This window comes from Phalacrocorax carbo, chromosome 1 (genome assembly GCF_963921805.1).
Source record: "Phalacrocorax carbo chromosome 1, bPhaCar2.1, whole genome shotgun sequence".
Taxonomy (NCBI): Eukaryota; Metazoa; Chordata; class Aves; order Suliformes; family Phalacrocoracidae; genus Phalacrocorax; species Phalacrocorax carbo.
This window is the reverse complement of record NC_087513.1, coordinates 143,579,728-143,598,559: the sequence shown is the minus strand read 5'-3', so window position 1 is coordinate 143,598,559 and position 18,832 is coordinate 143,579,728. Positions and strand designations below refer to the sequence as shown.

Genomic DNA, 18,832 nt, shown 5'->3' with positions numbered 1-18,832 from the left:
TGCTCTTAATATAAAACATTACACAATATTCAACTAGAATATCAAAGATAACTCAAGAGGAACAACCAGGTGACACTTCTGCAATAGGAATAAGACTTTACACGAGTTTTCTTCCTCCATGCTTATTCCTTATTTTCCAGCCATTGCAGAACTGCAGCATAGTTGGTAATGCCAACTCCACGCTCTGCTTCACATCCCCTGTGAATGCCTCTGCCACCTCAGGTGGCACATCCCTTCTGACTAGCCAAGGTGATCCCTACATACACCAGTTCAAACTCCTTTATTTAGTTCAACTTCTAAAGGCTACTTAGAAAGAGTCAATTACATAGCAAAGCTAAAAGCCGGCTGGAATAAGTTGGTATTTCAGGCCAAGAACAACAAGCTTAAAACAGTGTCTACTAGCAAACACAAATAAAGCATTAATTGTATTCTCTCTCTCAACCACTTTAGGTTATCAATTTCATTGCTTGTACACAGACAAGCAAATACAATATCAGTTAGGTAGAACCTAGCTGGGTCTTTGGTGACTGCCGTTATATGAAAAAGCCAACCCAAATCACTTTCAAACACACCAAGATAAAGCCTCTACTTCTCCAAATGTAATTTAAAAAAAAAAATACTTCACAATGTATAAAAGTAGAGTTTGTAATCCACCTACAAAACCAGCCAGATCCTAGGACTGCAAGTAACAGTGCTGGGTATACAGGGAGTGTAAATGCCCCATCCAAAACTCTGCTGCGGCTGGAGATTGTGTAAGTGTCCAACTCCATGGCAGGTGACTTGAATATTCAGCAAAGGCTGTAAAGCAAGTTCTCTAGCTGGAGGAGAGGGTGGATTCTGGGGCTAAACACTAACAATTCGCTCAGTAGGAAGGCAATTTAAGGAAGAACAGTCAAGCTGTCCCATGGATAAGGAAACTATTCCCAGGAAAAAGGCCATTACACAACCGGTAAGCACAATGATTGTGCAGCAGTAAAACAACAGATGAGAGGTATATGATACTTTAAATGCAAGTCCCCTTTCAGTACTGAAGGACTTGATGTCAAGTGCTAAGAAATGGGTGAATAAATAATAATTTCTCAGAATAAGTGTGGAATCATATTATCCAATATAATGGGTTCAAAGAGTACAAATCAAAAGCTAGTCATGTCCTTGTGGGACCCTTCATATTTTTAAACTATCATCAGTTATAACATCCTTCCATTAGTATCTTATATTCAAAGCAATGGCAAAGGTTAACAGAAGTTTTCATATTTAATCCAATTCTTGAATTAACGGGATAGCATCTGAGCCTCAGAAGTAATGACTACACTCCCAGTGTGTTGGCACCGAGCACGGCCACAGCATGCCCTGATGCAGAGCTGACATGGGAGAACCTCGCACATAGGGGACACCACACCACACAAGCAGCTTTCTCTTCAGCTAGCTACTGATGGTAAGTCACAGGTGCATCCACGCACAGCCAGCACATTGAAGACTCATCTCCTGCACAGACAAGGTAATTGCATTTTAGAATACATGGTCCTTTGTTTCCACTTTTTTTTTGTTAACGATAGTCCCCCAACTTCATAGTGAAAGAGCAGAAAAAGCCAAAGATCAGACACTTAAAAAAAATCATCTTGGTACTAGTTATTCTTTAGGTATAAGTGAGAAGTGAAGACAACTATGGAAAGGCATGACATTCAGAATAAGCATATCACTTTAAACTTTCCACAAAGGTATGGACACCAAGGTGTCCATCAGACCCACAGCTCTGCTGTTCAAGCTGCCCCTCAAAGGGGCTTACAAAGTAACAGAGGAGGAACTAGTAATACACTCATTACACACACTTTGTTTGCACCAGGTGTTTCAGTGGTCCCCAGCTGCCTTTAAAACCTATTTCAATAGGGTGAGGTATTTTGAAAACCCTGCAAGCAGAAAAAATGGCAGCTATGGAGAAGCAGCCCAGACTGCAGCAGACCTGCAAGCCCCACCAGCACAGCTTTACAGGCAGGCCCCTCCAGCAGCGGCAGAGCTACCCCATTGCTGGGCCACCTGGGTGGCAGCGCAGGTAAGCCCACAAACAACTTCTGGCAGCAGTGCTGCACCTACAAGGGCTTTGCAAGGACAGACCTACTGGGTAGGGATGTGATCTTTTTCCATGCGTGGCTCACACATACAGCTTTATCAGGAGAAATGCAGAGCTTAAACCCAGCCTTTGAAACTGAACATGAAATACTGAAGCCAGGAAGAAAGTACAGAAACCACGCACCTCCCCTAGCTAAGCGCACAGTTCACCTCCCCTACTCTAATTGATGGGGAGCCTTCAACTATTTCTCCCTGACACAAAACCTCAGCTTCTTCCACCATTGCTTTCAAGGGCCGTTAGGCACTCCTAAAGTAAAGTGAATTGTCTGATTTCAGGGCATCAAAAAAAAGGAGTTTTATACCATTTCTCTTTTCTCCCTTCACACTCAGTTAATTGCAGGCTGAAGTGTTTTTTAATGGGGGTGGGGGTGGGAGGGTGGGGGGAGCTGTGCGTTTGAGCTAAATTACCCATCTTTGGTACACACAGAAAAGATCTGATCTGCTGAGAACAACTGTATATTTTTTACAACACTAGTAAAAACCCCTTCAAGATAAATACCCTTCTAAAAAAATAATTGCTTGTATCACATCCTTTCAATATAGACAACGCTTAGTCTAAAGCAGGGGGAGAAAGGCTATATTCAGTATTAAATGGGAATAAAGCCCTAATCCTGAGTCACAAATAAGGACTCTGATGGCGGGGGGAAAAAAAGTCTACAAGCTGGTATTTCTGGCTGTCAGAGTGGAAACAAAAGCCTTGAGTTAAATACTGAGTCTGCCTCCTGAACACACAGGGACAGTACAACAGCTCAGGGCCAGACTCACAGCAGTCAACACGTGAGCAAGGAAAGAGCATCCACGGTACGCAGCACCTGTTAAAGGGCTAGATAAGAACTGCAAAATATTTTTACTTCTGGCCCCTAACAGGCCAAGGTCCATAGTTCTGGATTGCAGGAGGTGTCCTATAACACACCACAGCTCTGAGGCTTACCTTTTTTTTCTTCTCTTTTTTCTTTAAATAATGGCTGACCTGGTTCCTGCTGGTTTCTAGATCAGTAGGGGGATGGATACTGCCACCTCTACCTAATGGAGAGAATGGTTGTTCAGATATCAGGGGATGGGGGTGGTTGGTACAGGGAGGCAAACTTCCTACAGGAGATAGGGAAAAAGGACTACTACTCACCCACAAAGTGAGGTTTGTGGGGACAGAGGACACAAGTGGGGGCATAACTAGATGAATGATGTCACTTTCCTCTCACAGGGAATCAAGCCTTCCCATCACCACTTCCAGAGCTATCTGTGTGTGCTGTGGGAAGCCATTCCAGCTTGGAGGCAAGGCTTATGCCCGTTTCCAGTTGTACCAACTTTGCTGACAGTAGGAGCTGGAAGCACACACAGCAGGAGTCTTTAGAGTTTCCACCTCTTTTAGTGAGCCCAGGACATGCAGTAACTCAAAAGCATTTTACAGGTTGCACTCCTGCACCTAAATACTGCCCAGGTCTGGCTGTACAGATGAACCGGAGGCACTTCCGAACGCACCCTGCTGTGTGGCTAATTGGTCAGGGTGAAGGGGACTTCAGTGTTAGGATGCTCTAGTCTTTGTATAGTACAGAAAGCAGGAAAGGTGTGTAAAAGACACATTGCAAAAGAAGGCACAGAATCACTTCAGTCTAGCACAACTTTTTTTTAATTAAATATTGGAAAGAAAAACGTCTGAATTGTTCATTTTGGTTTGCATAAGGCATAAGTCAATGCAATATTGTGAAACACAGAGATAAGATTACGTGCCACTTGCTACATAGATTTTTGTTAACATAGAGAACATTTCCTTGGCTATTACCCTTCTATGATTGTCCATAAAACAAAGGCCTAACTTACCAAAGGGAAAGGAAACAACTGAAAACCGAGACCTGGTCCATCCCATCCACCTTGTCCCCAAAACATACAGAGCCCCAGTTACTGAGCAGAGCAGCACTGAGATGAGGATGTCATCAGCACCTGAGAAGCACCTTTGGGCATCTTGTAAGATTTCACAGCTTTTATATACTCCCTCACTGTCCCCTTTTCAGTCTTCTGACCTGTACCAAGAGCAGAAGCTACTGGAGTAGAGTAGAGAGAGGAGCTCAGTCTTTGTGCTGCTTCAGGGATGCCCCTTGGAGGACCTGTTTAGAGTCATATTTCTATTGCAAGGTTGCAACAAAAAATCAGAAATGGTTGCAAAAAAAGTCTTCCGAAGCAGGCTAAGGAAAACCTCAGGCTCCTACATTGCTCAGACAAGAGCAACAGTAACCCATAACATGCTGCAGAACCACCTCACAAGTCTGTGCCCCAGACATCAGGTTACCTACCCTCAGTTCAGCATGCTCCTACCAACACAAACAGCCACTGAGCTGGCACATAGGAGCAGAGGGCAGGCACATGGGTGAGCTCTGCAATAGCGCAGAACTGGCATCTGTTTGTGAAAGCTTTCCAATTCAGATGAGAATTACAGTGTATGCAAAGGAACACCCTCCCCTTCAGTCCCTGGTTGGTCCCTACAACCATGTGCTGTTGGTGAGCAGTACTGGCTTCAACAGCCAGTAATACCACCAAAGGCTTCCTCCTCACATAGAGGAAACCCAGGGTTGCCATTTCTCTCTTCTTTGGCTCATGCTGGTGATCAGAAGGGTATTCTGGGGCTGATTTGATAGAACATCTCAGGAAACTGAACTTAACAAACATAAAAGTGAACTAATTGATCTCAATTGCTATTAAAACCACTGCCCTCCCTAAAAAAAAACCCAGGCAACCAAAAAACCCCACAAAACATTCCCCCCTCAACACTCCACCCCACCCCACCCCCCCCATCCCCAAAAAAGATGGCCACATAAAATCACTTGCTCTGAGGACTACAGCTGAATTGTACTCCAAAGACATTTCAGAAACATTAGTAATTTATAAGCTATCCAACCAGCCCACCTGAAGAGCAAATCTGAAATACAGGTAGGTTAATGACAGAGAGATAGTATTTCTTCCAAAATCTCTCACAAGATAAAATGGTAAGTTCCATCCAGTCGCAGGCCACAAAGCAAGCTTACAGACAAGATTTGCAATACAATTAAAACATCCTGAGCAGCCAACAAATTGAGCAAGACTCACTTTGAAAGCCTGCAACCAAGTGATTTAAAAAAAATATCCAGGAGGAACAAGCAGGTTGCCAGAGAAAGGATAAAGTTCTCAAAACTGGGTGCTCAGAGTTATGCTCCTAAATCTAGTATTAGAAGGCTTCTGTGAAAGCAGCTTATTAAATACCAACACTGCCATTGTTTTGATGCTAGAGATGACCTGACACATCTCCACAGCCATGTGTTGGGACTAGAATTGTAACAGAGATCACCACAGACAGATAAGCTAAAAATAGGCCTTTTCTGTATCTATTCTGTGGATATAGAAACTTAGTCTGATACAGAGTATTTGAGAACAAATCTGATGTTTTTTATCCTGAACATTTACCTCATCTCTCATTTCTGACCCACAGAAGGTATAGAAGTTTTATATGCCTCGTCATATATTGCTTTTCTTTCTCTGCACCCAAGTCCAGTTTTGCTTTTACTTTTACCTGCAGTGCTAGCACTGGGAGTGGCCCCCAGGCAGTTCCAGAACAACCCTGCAGCTCCAGAGCAACCTTCCAGAGAAGTTACATGGTAGGACTGACACCTGTGCTGATGTGTGGGTTGCAGGTACCCAAATTATCACTTATGAAAAGGGGCAAATTAATCGCCTGATTGGTGTGATACCACTGGACCACGTCTACGTATCCAGACAGCTGCTTCCTAAAAAGCAGAGTGCTGGGAGGCCACCGTCACTTCCCATCCTTCAGCTCTTCCCTGAGCGTTCAAGGTGCACGGTCCATGGGGTGCCCCTCAGCAGAGAGCAAAGAAACCTGCCAAACACAGAGCTGCCACACACAGTTGAACCTCTGCAGGAAAAAAAACAGCTCAGAACACTTTGACCTTGGGCCTCAGACCAACACAAAGAAAAGTGAGCATCATGATTCCATGGCAAGCTGGAATATGTGTGTCAGCAAAGTCTCAATTCCTTGTTTGCTCTGTTGTGGGTTGTTGGTTGATTGGTTTTTTCAGTTGCTCCATAGTGACTTGCATCAGTAACACTGTTGCCGGAGTAGCTGCAGAACATTTGTCCCATGCAAGTATTTAACTTCCACAGAGCAACACCCTTGTTACAGTTTCAAGACCAGAATAATTCAATGTATTTAGCACTTTATAAGCCAAAAGCATCTTGTGGAATGACCTGCGGACAATCACAGCGCGATGGCATGGTGCAAAATCAATTCCAATCAGCATTGTGCCTAAACCTGCAGCTTTATGTGCGAAGTATTTTATGACATTCAAAAAGTTAGGTCCCTTCCTCTTTCACGTACACAGCCGTCAGATCTAGCACGTGCAGCTGAGGTCTGTAACTTTCATATTGTTTCACCAAAAATAAGATTTTAAATTGCACATCAAAAAAAAAAGCAGCACTGTAAGTCACTAAACATTCATGTAAACTTCATGTTATTTCACGTCTTAACAGATGTTTCCAGAGAAAGGTATTTAACACATCAGAATAAAACAGAGAAGCAGCAACTGTCTGCTGAAGGGACAAGGACAACACAGCAAATAAGAAACATGGAAAGGCCGCACAGTGATTTTAACAACTTTTTAATCTTCAGCTGAAGCGGCTAGTGTGGTGAAGTTATATAAAGCACAGCAAATCTGAACATGGTAGTAAATTTTTTGTGTTGAGGACTGGGTAATTAGACCACCACTCTGAACCTGTCAGGCATGGCAGATACCTCCCATTCTATGGGCAGCAGAAAACATGCTACTCGAAGTCTGGAAGAAATGCAGACTTTGGCAGCACCAGTAGTACTTGGGCCACGGGTCTCTCTAGCTGGGTAAAGCACATGCTAACAGAAATGTGATCAAATCAACAGCAGAAACATCATGAAAGTAGAACAGGATGTGCTTATATGTGGATTCTCAGAAAAGATAAGTGAAAAGCGTTGGCTAAAGTTCACTCTGGCAGGAGGCAGCTTCTCCACTCACTGTTTCAAGCCAGTGTCATGCCACCTGATTCCTACTGTGCTCAGGGAAAGAGGTCTCATTGTACATTACTGTAAACTAACATGCCTAGATAAGAGGAGAGGAGGGGAAAAAAAAAAAAAAAAAGAAGAAATCCAACTCCATCACCTTTTCTTAAAGAGCAGAACTGCAGGATGGTTGGTTGCTTCTTTTAACTAGCTCAGGTCAAACGTGCATTTGATCTAATACAATCATCCAAAAATTCATCACTGTGAAATGAACAGTTTTGGTGGGGTTTTAGGTACAAGCAGCCAGTTTTTCCTAGGTCATTGTCTCCATGATAAAAATTAATCAGCACTGAAGTGCTAGCTTACTCTCCTGTAAGTAAAAGCCACTTACTCAGGTAGCACTGAAGAATGCTGTGCTAGAAACATTTTGCTTTTTCTGTTAGAAAAACTGAATGTAAATCATACAAGTGCTGTGGACTTGACCATAAAACCATGTGAAAGTTACCTAGTGTGCAGAGTCTGGAGCCTTCATAAATAACATATTACAAAATACATCCTTATGAGAGCGCCTAGACACCCAGAACTGTTTCATTCTAAACACTTGTGGTTTTAGGGATACAAAACCTTTGGCTGAAATATTGCCATATAATTTTGTGTTTAAGCCAGATTGATCAAATATATGCATTTTAAATACACGCATAGTTTGACAGACATGTGTTTCTCAGTTACTGAGTTACCAGCAAAACAGAAACTTATCTCAGTTTAACTGCTATCCTTTAAGTGATAAAGAAGTATGAGGAGAAACTCCTATTTAAGAATAAAGCCTGGTTATCAGAAGTATAACAGACAGTTACTCTGACACTTGTTACGTGTTCTTCCTTGGCTCTAAAGGAAGTCTGCAAAATGCTGAAGTGAAGCCAGGTCTCAGCAGAGCTTTATGGCATGAAGGCTAACAGCGCTAGAAAGGGACTGAACTTGCTAAACACATTTCCTCAGATGTTTTCCATGACATGGCAAGAGTCAGTTTGCTTGGGAGGGAGAAGAACATGCATTTTGGTACACTATAGGGGTGTATTTGGAAGGTGACTGTATTGAGGAATGATCTGTGAAAACAAAATTATTTAAACGAGGGCACACCAAGAATGTGGAATGGTTTGAGCCAGTCATTCTTTCAGCAGTGCTGCCCATGGTGCAGAAAGGGCTATAGCGTAGTGCCTTTGCTGACACAGAGCACTTGTACATCAAACTGGGATCCTAGCATTCATTTCCTGGATCATGAACTGGATGTTACAGTAAACTCGTTTGAGTTTAATGAGCAGCAGCAGTTCTCCAGTTGAATAATTTCTTATTTCCCACACAGCTCATCAAAACGCATACCCAAGTGCCCTTGATGTCCTGGTACTTGCATTGCATACATTAGCGCTCCCACGTACGCAAGATTTCCACCATGAAGTAAAACACACCTAAATCACTGAAATGCTCTTAAAACATAAATGAACTTTCTGAAGGTGACAACAGCAGGGTAATACCTAAACAACATCTTCAATACAACCTTATCCCATCTCTTCCAGTCAGCACATACACAGTTAATCTACCATCCCATGAGCACTCTTCAGCTGCTAAGCATTAACAAGCTAGCACCTAACTTACTTATATGCCCAACTGTCAATTCGTCAGCTTTCAGCAACAAGCATACGTGAAATACACAGCAATGCAGCAAAGAGATCAGTGACTAAGAGCAAATTGGGATGGTTTAAGAGAAGCATCAGCAGAGGAAAATTCCACTGCTTTGCAAGCGATCATGTAGCTCCCGAGCAGTAGTACTCATCAGGGAAGAAACAGTTCACCTTCCCCCTCCCCTCGAGTGCCAAATTTCTCATCTGTGGTTACCCTCAACACGCTTCTCCTGACCAACCCTGGGTAGGTGTTTCTCACCTTTCAGCAGGAACCGATTCAGCTCACGAAGAAGAATAAGTGCCCCTGGCGCTACAGCAGCGGCCAATCACCACCAGACAAATCATTTTTTAAACGGATGGCTGCTCCTCATCGCAACTCTTTATGTGCTGCGCAGCCAACTGCGCACGAAATAGAATTGTGTGGGTTCACAGCGGAGTGAGTACTCCGTGGCGTGGGCTCCGGCTCACCTGCAGACCTCTGCGCCAGCCATTAACGGTACCGGCACGGAGCCCAGCTCCTCTGAGGCATCCGCCCCACCAGCGCGGGGGAGAGCGCACCTTCTGCTGAGGGATTTATTTTCCCTCTCTGGGAAAATAAATTCCTCCCATTCACTGGGGGGGGGGGGGGGGAGAGGTGCTGCAGATGACAAACTCAGCTCAGTACCACGGTTATTCCACCCAGCGGGCTCAGGACGAGCTCTGGGCCCTGCCGAGGGTGCCTGGCATCGCCGCGGTTAGTCGGTAAGCAGCAAAACTCGGGCCACCCGTGACAGCGGCACGCCAAGAGACAGCGAGCAAACCCCCGAGCATCCAAGTTGACACACGCTGCTTTTCGCACACTGCGTGCCACAGCACGGCGAGGGCGCTTGGGTCAGGCTTTGCAGCATGGTTAGTGGCGCGGCCTGCACGGCCATACCCCGGACCGCTGGAAGTGCCCCCCCCCCCCCAGCGAGCTGGCTTTCTGCAGCGGGCGGGGTGACCCCGCTGCGGGCCGTGCCCCCCCAGCCCGGCGCCGGGGCGCACCGCAGCCCGGGCGCCGCTCTGCTGCCGCACGGCAGCCACCGGCCGTGGGCCCCCCCCGCCGCCCCCGGCCCGGGGAGGGGACGCAGGAGTACCGGCACCGACGGGCTTTGCCGCGGCGGGGCTCCCTCTCCCCGCGGGGTGCGGCCTACCCCTGCGCCGCCGCCGCGCTCCCGCACCGCGCCTCGCCTCGCCGCAGGCGGCGGGGGCGCGGCCGAGCACCGGGGCCGGTCGCTGCCTGCGGGCCCCGTTGTTCCCCGCCCCGCCCGGCACCTGCCGGCGGTGACCCCGGCCCTCAGAGAGCCGCCCGCCCCGGGAGGGGGCGGGGAGCGGCGCCGGGACTCACCGTAGATCATGGCCAGGCCGGTCTCGTGGAGGAAGCGGACGCGGCGGTGCTTGAAAAGCCAGATGGTGAGGATGGTGAGGGTGAGGAGCAGGATGAAGGTGAGGAGGCTCACGCTGTCCTGCCGGTGGCTCTCCTCCGCCTCCTTCTCGGTGGCGAGCTCCTCCATGGCGCTGCTGCTGCCGCCGCCGCCGCCGCCGCTCCGCTCGGCCGCCCGCAGCCCGCCGGCTGCCAGCAGGAGCAGCGGGAGCAGCGGCGGCAGCCGCCGGCGGCGCAGGGGCAGAGCCATGGCTGCGGCCGGGCGGGGGGGGGGGGGGGGGGGCTGCCGCGGCTCCCCGTCCCACACCCGCGGCGGCGGCGGCCCGCGGGCACTGCCCACCGCCCGGCCGGCCGGCGGGGGAGGCGGGCGGGGAGGGGCGGCGGGAGGGAGGGAGCGCCCGGGGACCCGCCTGCCGCCGCCGCCGCCTCCCCCGGCCCCTTAAAGGCGCAGCCCCGCCGGCCGCGGCGCCGGAGGGTAGGTGTGTCTGTTGTGGGGACGCGGTGTCTGTTAGTCCGGCCTCCCGCCCCCGCTGCGGGGCCGGCTTTGCTTCGGCAACTGCAGCTGCCGCCTGGGTAGGGCGGGCAGCGCTGCGGGGCCCCTCCCGCTGCCGGTCTCACCGCACCGTAAAGCCGGTGAGCAGCTTGTAGGCGGGTGCGGCATTGAAGGTCACCTGCCCTCGCCCGGGACGGAGCTGATGGTCTCCCTGGGACCTGCAAGGGAATAAACGCGGGCACTGGTCCCTCGGGGTCTCTGAATTTGCAAAACCTGTCCCAAAACAGTGAGAATGTGCTCACTCGAGTGTTTTCCCACGTAGGGTCTTTTCTCTTCTTTTTTTCCTCTTTTCTTTTTTCCCACCCTTTCCTTCCTTTTTTTTCCACCCTTTCCTTTCTTTTTTTTCCACCCTTCCTTTCTTTTTTTTCCACCCTTTCCTTTCTTTTTTTCCACCCTTTCCTTTCTTTTTTCCACCCTTTCCTTTCGTTTTTTTCCACCCTTTCCTTTCTTTTTCTCCCACCCTTTCCTTTCTTTTTTTCCCACCCTTTCCTTTCTTTTTTTCCACCCTTTCCTTTCTTTTTTTCCACCCTTTCCTTTCTTTTTTTCCCACCCTTTCCTTTCTTTTTTTTCCACCCTTTCCTTTCTTTTTTTTCCACCCTTTCCTTCCTTTTTTTCCCACCCTTTCTTTTCCTTTTTTTCCACCCTTTCCTTTCTTTTTTTCCACCCTTTCCTTTCTTTTTTCCACCCTTTCCTTTCTTTTTTTTCCACCCTTTCCTTTCTTTTTTTTCCACCCTTTCCTTTCTTTTTTTCCCACCCTTTCCTTTCTTTTTTTCCCACCCTTTCTTTTCGTTTTTTTCCCACCCTTTCCTTTCTTTTTTTCCACCCTTTCCTTTCTTTTTTTCCACCCTTTCCTTTCTTTTTTTCCACCCTTTCCTTTCTTTTTTTCCACCCTTTCCTTTCTTTTTTTCCCACCCTTTCCTTTCTTTTTTTCCCACCCTTTCCTTTCTTTTTTTCCCACCCTTTCCTTTCTTTTTTTCCCACCCTTTCCTTCCTTTTTTTCCACCCTTTCCTTTCTTTTTTTTCCACCCTTTCCTTTCTTTTTTTCCACCCTTTCCTTCCTTTCTTTCCACCCTTTCCTTTCTTTTTTTTCCACCCTTTCCTTTCTTTTTTCCACCCTTTCCTTTCTTTTTTCCACCCTTCCTTTCTTTTTTTTCCACCCTTCCTTTCTTTTTTTTCCACCCTTTCCTTTCCTTTTTTTCCACCCTTTCCTTTCCTTTTTTTTCCACCCCTCCTTTCCTTCTCTTCTCTTCCCCCTCCTTTCCTTCTCTTCTCTTCCCCCTCCTTTCCTTCTCTTCTCTTCCCCCTCCTTTCCTTCTCTTCTCTTCCCCCTCCTTTCCTTCTCTTCTCTTTCCCCCCCTTTCCTTCTCTTCTCTTTCCCCCCCTTTCCTTCTCTTCTCTTCTCTTTCCCACCCCCTTTCCTTCTCTTCTCTTCCCCCCCTTTTCTTCTCTTCTCTTCCCCCCCTTTTCTTCTTTTCTTTCCCCCCCTTTTCTTCTTTTCTTTCCCCCCCTTTTCTTCTTTTCTTTCCCCCCCTTTTCTTCTTTTCGTTCCCCCACCTTTTCTTCTTTTCGTTCCCCCACCTTTCTTCTCTTCTCTTCTCTGTTCCCCCCCTTTCTTTTCTTTCTTCTTTTCCCCTCTTTTCTGATAGAGAAAAACTTTCTAAATGCAAATACCTTGGGATTTTCCATCCAAATACCCCCTACTGGAGATTTGCTTCTAGAAGGAGGACAACTGTAGGAAATTAATAGAGCTAGACAGCATTTTTCATTTGAAATGCTTTTGCTAAAAAAAAAAAAAAAAAAAAAAAAAAAAAAAGCATATGTCTACCGTTTTCAAAACATCTTGAGTTGGGGGAGAGAAAGAAAAGTTGCTTTTTACAAACAAGCCAAAACCAGACCTTTCTGCTTTAGCTTTTTTCTTTAATGAATCACAACAACAACAAAAATAAACAGGGAATTCCAAGTAATGAAAATGTTTGGTTTTAAAGAAATACAAACAGCTGTAAAACTCAGGTTCGTGAGGGGTTTTTTTGTTTTATCAGCTTCAGGAGGAGTGTGCTTTGCCTTTGGCTACCAGAGGAATTCTCTCCCCGTTTCCAGTGGTGGTGTGAGCAGTGCTGACGTCTCTGCTCCTGTGGCGTTTTTCACAGAATTGTTCTTTTCAATCACAACTTCCAACATCTATTTTAGCTGCTATTTTGCATAAAAAGAAAGCAGAATACCTTTGGACACAAGTTTAATTAGTTATATGGCAGGCCCTATCTCCTTTAGTGCTGTCCTCTTTCTCAACATTGCTGCCTGGCTATTTCTGAGGGTACTTATTGGGGTGCTCTAGTTTACAAAAGTGTCTCTTCCAAACTTTCTCTCCTCCTGCTAGTGGATCTGGAATTGTCTCTTTTCACATATACTTTTATTTAGGAGACTCCTTTTTAGAAACATTTCAAGATGACAGCTATGTAAAACCTCATTTTTATTTATTGGTACTCCTTCTAAATATGGTATTTATGCAAACACCTCAACAACCTTCAAAATCTGGTATAATTATGTGCAATTACCTTTAAATATTTGATTGTGCAGGACTGGAAGTTTACATTGATAGTGCCGTCATTTGTAAACCTCTTAGAGATGAAAAGCATTAATTTGCCCTGAAAACCTAGCTCTTCAACATATGTGAACCATTAAGAACTACTTCCTCAAGACTGCCTTACGTTAAACCTCACATTCAAAATTAACATTTCTGGTATAATGAGAGCATTATATCACTAAATCTTTATTGTGTGTCTTTAGGATACACAACCTAATTACAACATAATGTATATCTTTAGGATATAACAACCTATAGGCCTCACAGCAGAGTACAGGTGTGCAAAACAGTCCTAGGCATGTGTAATGCTGATAAAGTTGTAAAATAAAAAGCTGAATGGTGATAACAGCCTCTTGTCTATTTTACTCTTGTTGTGTGCTGCAGTGTGCTGGGTAAAGCCTGTAACTAAGCGTATGGTGGCTTTTTTAAGACGACAATTTCCATGTTTATTATAATTTCATCTACCTCTCAGCTGAGCTGCGGTCAGGGTCTTAAGTTAGTTTCCACTAAGTGTCTCATCAGTAATCTGTGTTTTATCTTTCAACATTCGCACAGTTCACTATGCTCTATGCCTCTTGCTCTCTGGGTAACAATGAGAATTTTCCAGGCAATTCTTTTAGCAGTTAAGCATAACAGCACAGTTTTACTTTTTTTTTGAGCTGAACTATGTTGTTTGTGGAGGAAAGCGTTCACCCATAGTTCGGCGTGTCGGTGCTACCATCAGCACGAGCTTTAAACCTCCATATTCACATATACAGGTGTTTTCACTGCTGCCTTGCCCCTGTAGCTTCTGCACAGGTATCACCTTATCCCAGGAAGGCCTCCACTGAAATCAATATATAAGTAAGTACTGTCCCAAAATATTTTTACTGAATTACAAAAATTGTCTTCACCACTGTTGTGCACAAAATCAGGCACAACTTATCCTTATTCTGGACTATGTGGGTGTAACTGAATCCCATACACAAATTGGTGATGGGAGTATGATTGTTTCTGTCCATTTAGGGCATCAAAGTTCAAGAGTGATGTAATTAAGTTCTCTGCAACTCAGTGTTCTGTCTAATATGTTGTTGCCAGAGAATTTGATACGCACAGTACATTTGGTTCCTGCAGGCCAAAGCTTGCTGTCTCTTTACACTCCTGGATTGGTATCGCGGTGCATGAATAGTTTAACTGGTTTAAGCTGGATCATCTGGAGGGTGTGATATCAAATAAGAAAAAAGGTATCAAGTCAAGCTTGTCTATACATCAACCTATAAACCAATCTGCATCATTGTAAGACAGCTGTGTTCACACAGCTCAATTTCTTACAGCGGTGTAGCTAGCAGATTGCTGTGGTGTTTTCAGTCCATTAGGAACATCAGTAATTTCACCACAGGGGTTAGCTCCATCACTGTAATAACCCTGTGGTTACAGTTTGTGCTCCAAACTTTTTCTGGCAGGCCTCCACCTGCCTTCCCAAGCTGTTCTGCAACTACACCTCCGTGTTCTCTACTGGTGGTACCTGGATGTTACCTCTGTCTGGCAGCCACCATGAATGTTGCAGAACTCATGAGGCCTCTCTGCTCAGCAAAACTATCCTTTTTTTCTATCCCTGCTTCTTCCATTTGTTATTTTTTTATCCAGTCCCAGGCAGAGGTCTTTGATCTGCTTGCTGTTTGAGAGGCCACCTTTGAGGCAGAAACAATGATGGGTGCTTAGGGAGATGGAAGGCAACGGCCAAGTGGGATCACAACAAGAGGCATTAAAAGCTTAAAACTAAAGCTATGAGATGGCACCGAACTAGAGCAAAGGGCAAAATCTAGCCATTCAACAGGGATGCAGGAGGATTTTGGTATTAAACACTAATAAATATGTGCATTTGCATGTAGTTGATGATTGACTCCTAGGATGATTCACATGACTCTGACCAAAACACCATCTTATGAAAAAGTTCATCCTGCCAGAGGCACCATCAAATAGTCAATTCAGCATTTTTATAATTTCCTTTGTTATGAAAGACATTGTTATCACCATGAACTGATGCACGCTTCAGGTTTATTCTTATTCCCAGAGTGGAATAATATCATGTGAGGCAAATGCAAGGTCCTATTTTCAAGCCCTGCTTCCTCTCTGAGCTGTTGGTGGTAACATTGTCCACTCCTTGTCAGTAACACTGAAGAGCTAGCACTCTATCAAGACCTTTTCTGTATTACACAAGCCTGTTGGAGCTGCCCCTTTGTGCTGATGAAAGCAGAAGTTCTGAGATTTTCCCTGATCTAACATGCCGTTGTAGGACTGGTTCTGATAGAGGAAGGCCTCACAATTGTTTGCACTTATAAAAAACTAGAAAATCAAACAAATCCTTATCTTAGTATGTGGCATGTTTGTGCAACTCCCCTTGCACGCTCAAATTTTCTAGCACATTAATCCAGAATGCGGTAGCAAGTTGATTAGCAGGCAGGTCAACTTTGCAGAGCAGCTAGTATGTCAACCACTTTCCTTAACACCTCCCTTTCTTTCTCCTTTCTTCCCATTTAAATCAAAACCTCCCATCACTGTGCTTTCAAATGGCAACACGTTTTGAATCTATTGCCAACTTCTGGAAACAGCTGGATCGCCCTCCTTGGTCCATGTAGAACATCCCCATACCCTGGGATGCCATGAAACATGCCTTATCGCAGACATGAGTTTAAAGACAACTAATTGGTCGGCAGTTCAGTTCTGAAGAAGATGTCATGTTTTGACTCAGGAAGGAACCTCTAGTTTGTCAGAAGTGTTAAAAATTGTGACACATTTCTCTGTTAGTACCAGTTCTGCAGAGGTGTTATATTTCCAAGAAAATTCCAGAACTGATGTTTTCCACCAGTGCAAATGCAGAAATCAACATTAGCCTTTCCAGTAGACAAAAGTCTAGCTAGAGTAAAAGCTGTTCTGTGCTATTTGCAAGGTGCAAAAGTCACTCGCTACGCAGCCACATCTCACAGCTTTTATGTCATGGCAAAATTTCAAAGTGTCTGAGAGGGATATGACTAGAAATTTTATCTACAGAAGGTGCTCTGTCATGTCCCTCATACCCAAACAGATTGCTTTCCCCTTCTAGCTGTATGTCATACCAGGCAGTGTCATTCTACTGGGGACAAAGCAGGTTTTCTCTTATCCCCCAGAAGGCGGCAGTTTCTTACCCTTTGCAGGTGCAAATCATGGTTATACCTTTCAATGTTATAATTGCTCGAAGAAGCAGCAAAGCAATCACTGTTCTCATCACTCATCACTCCCCACCACATCCCCCACAAATATTTAAACAAGTGAATATCCCAGAGCCACAGCTCAACTTGTTCCAGAAGAGTCTGAAAAATTTCTGGAAAAGAGTGAGTGAGTCTCTGTTGAGGCACATGAATTATAATTTCACCTCCTGCACAAAATTATCCTGTGAGGATTTATGTGAACATCATTTGAAACTAAAAACATGCGCATGAATGCTCCGCTACTGTCAGCTGTCAGTTGGCCACTACCAGAAAAAGCGCCTATGGAAGGTTTCCTCGAATGCAGTTCTAAAGCGCAGAGGAGGAAAGATTGGGAAAAATATGGGTGCAACGTTGTGGCATTCAAATTTGTTATACAATATTTCTAGTCCATATTTGCACAATTTTACCAAAACTTTTGGCAAAACTCTCCTGGAAAAGCCGTCTGTTCTGTTCTCGATAGAGAAACAGAAAGTCAAAATTATGTTTGATTACATCTCAATTACACTGAATACGCTATGCCTGTAGGCATCGCATAGGCTAGAAGGTGAAGCTTTGTGAGTAAAGTTATGCTAAGTATCTTGGCTTCATCTGAATTAGGCAGCCGAGAGGCATGGCTAGATATATGAAAGAAAAAGGTTACATCTACCTTGAGAAGTTATGCCTGAAGGTACTTAATTTTGCTCTTGTTCTGGAAAAAAATCAGGAAGCTTCTAGTTTCTTCTGCAGGAAAACAAGCTCACCTATAAATATTAGATCCTAAAACATCCACAGAGAAGCAGGCTTGAGAGATAAATGGCTCCCATCATGCTGGATGCTGTGCTCTGTAGTTTTGAAAGAAGCTTATTGGTTTGGTAAGAAGGTATAACTTGCCTGCCCTATTTCCACAGGCTCTTTTTCTGCTGAAAGGGCTGAATTACTATCAATCAGTTATTGATATATATCTATATATCTATATATATCTATCTATATATAACTATATATATATAGTTAATATATCAATTAATACAGTCAATTTGTATAATCTAAGCAATCTCCTACATAGATAATAGGTAACTTATTAAGAGAGTGACAGAATGTCAGTTACCTGGCTGGTAATCACATGATGGCTGAGGTTGGAAGGTACCTCTGGAGGTCACCTGATCCAACACCCCTTGCTCAAGCAGGGCCACCTACAGCGAGCTGCCCAGGACCGTGTCCAAATGGCTTTTGAATATCTCCAAGGATGGAGACTCCACAACCTCCCCGGGCAACCTGTGCCAGTGCTCGGTCGCCCTCACAGTGAAAAAGTCTCTCCTGATGTTCAGAGGGAACCTCCTGTGTTTCAGCTTGTGCCCACTGCCTCTGGCCCTGTCACTGGGCACCACTGAAAAGAGGCTGGCTCCCTCTTGTTTAGACCCTCCCTTCAGGTATTTATATACATTGATGAGATTATCAATGTATGATAAAATGAGATTAGATTATCAATGATGAAATTATTAACGTAATATCTAGTTTAGTAACAATACTTATCTCCAGAGTTTTCCAGGCTGGCAAAAGGCTAAGAGAATGGTGCTTCAAAAGGATGAGAACAATTTAATTGAAAATTTTTATTACTGTGGAAACTGAACAACTGGTTGACTATTACTGATCTCATCTTTCTGGGTCTGCCAAATCCTGTAGGAAATTTGGAGACGTGTTTTTCAAAAGGCTGCGCAGGCAGCCAGTTCCCCACAACTTGGGAGAACCCTGAGTCAGGGAGTCAGAAGGGGCTGCCTAGCCGAAAGGTGAGGATCAGACATAAGTGCAGAATAAGACCAGGTGATGCCAGTACTGGGAGCTGGGTGTTCTTTTCCAAGAATAAGCAAACTCAGGCTGGCAAGGGCAGTGCCACTGGACAAGTTTTAGCTCCTGATGGACCCTGGCTAATACCAATGGCAAGCTCTAAGGGAAAACACCCTGGGTCCAACAGTTGAGCCCTCTCACAACAGATCTTCAGCTACTGCAAAAATTACAATAGGAAGGCTGGGCCAAGTTGTGACAGAGTGTGGAGTCTGACAGCTCCCTAAAAGCATGCCTATCTGAGGTGGAGCTGGATGTGGATGATATGGACAGGGTTGTTTGTTATTTGGTTGACTGCTAGGCTGCTAGCTGAAGGCAAAGAGGACAAAGACACCAAGAGGCTTGAAATCAAAAGACAGAAATCAGTTGTCAGCTGCTTCAAGATGCAACCAATATTATCTCAGGCTGTACCCCCAAGATAGGAGCAGTCCTAGGCA

The 18,832-nt window shown here is 45.1% G+C and overlaps 1 protein-coding gene across 2 annotated transcripts in view; it reads right to left on the bottom strand.

Moving 5' to 3' along the window:
• The window catches only part of SLC9A7 (solute carrier family 9 member A7), a 74,225-nt gene extending 63,623 nt beyond the window's left edge, over nt 1-10,602 (bottom strand). For both annotated transcript variants that reach the window (XM_064438068.1, XM_064438078.1), the window contains exon 1: nt 10,181-10,602. In XM_064438068.1, the coding sequence (XP_064294138.1) occupies nt 10,181-10,466 (286 nt within the window). In that variant the 5' untranslated portion in view covers nt 10,467-10,602. The remainder of the gene's footprint in view (nt 1-10,180) is intronic.
• Nucleotides 10,603-18,832: the final 8,230 nt, after the last annotated feature.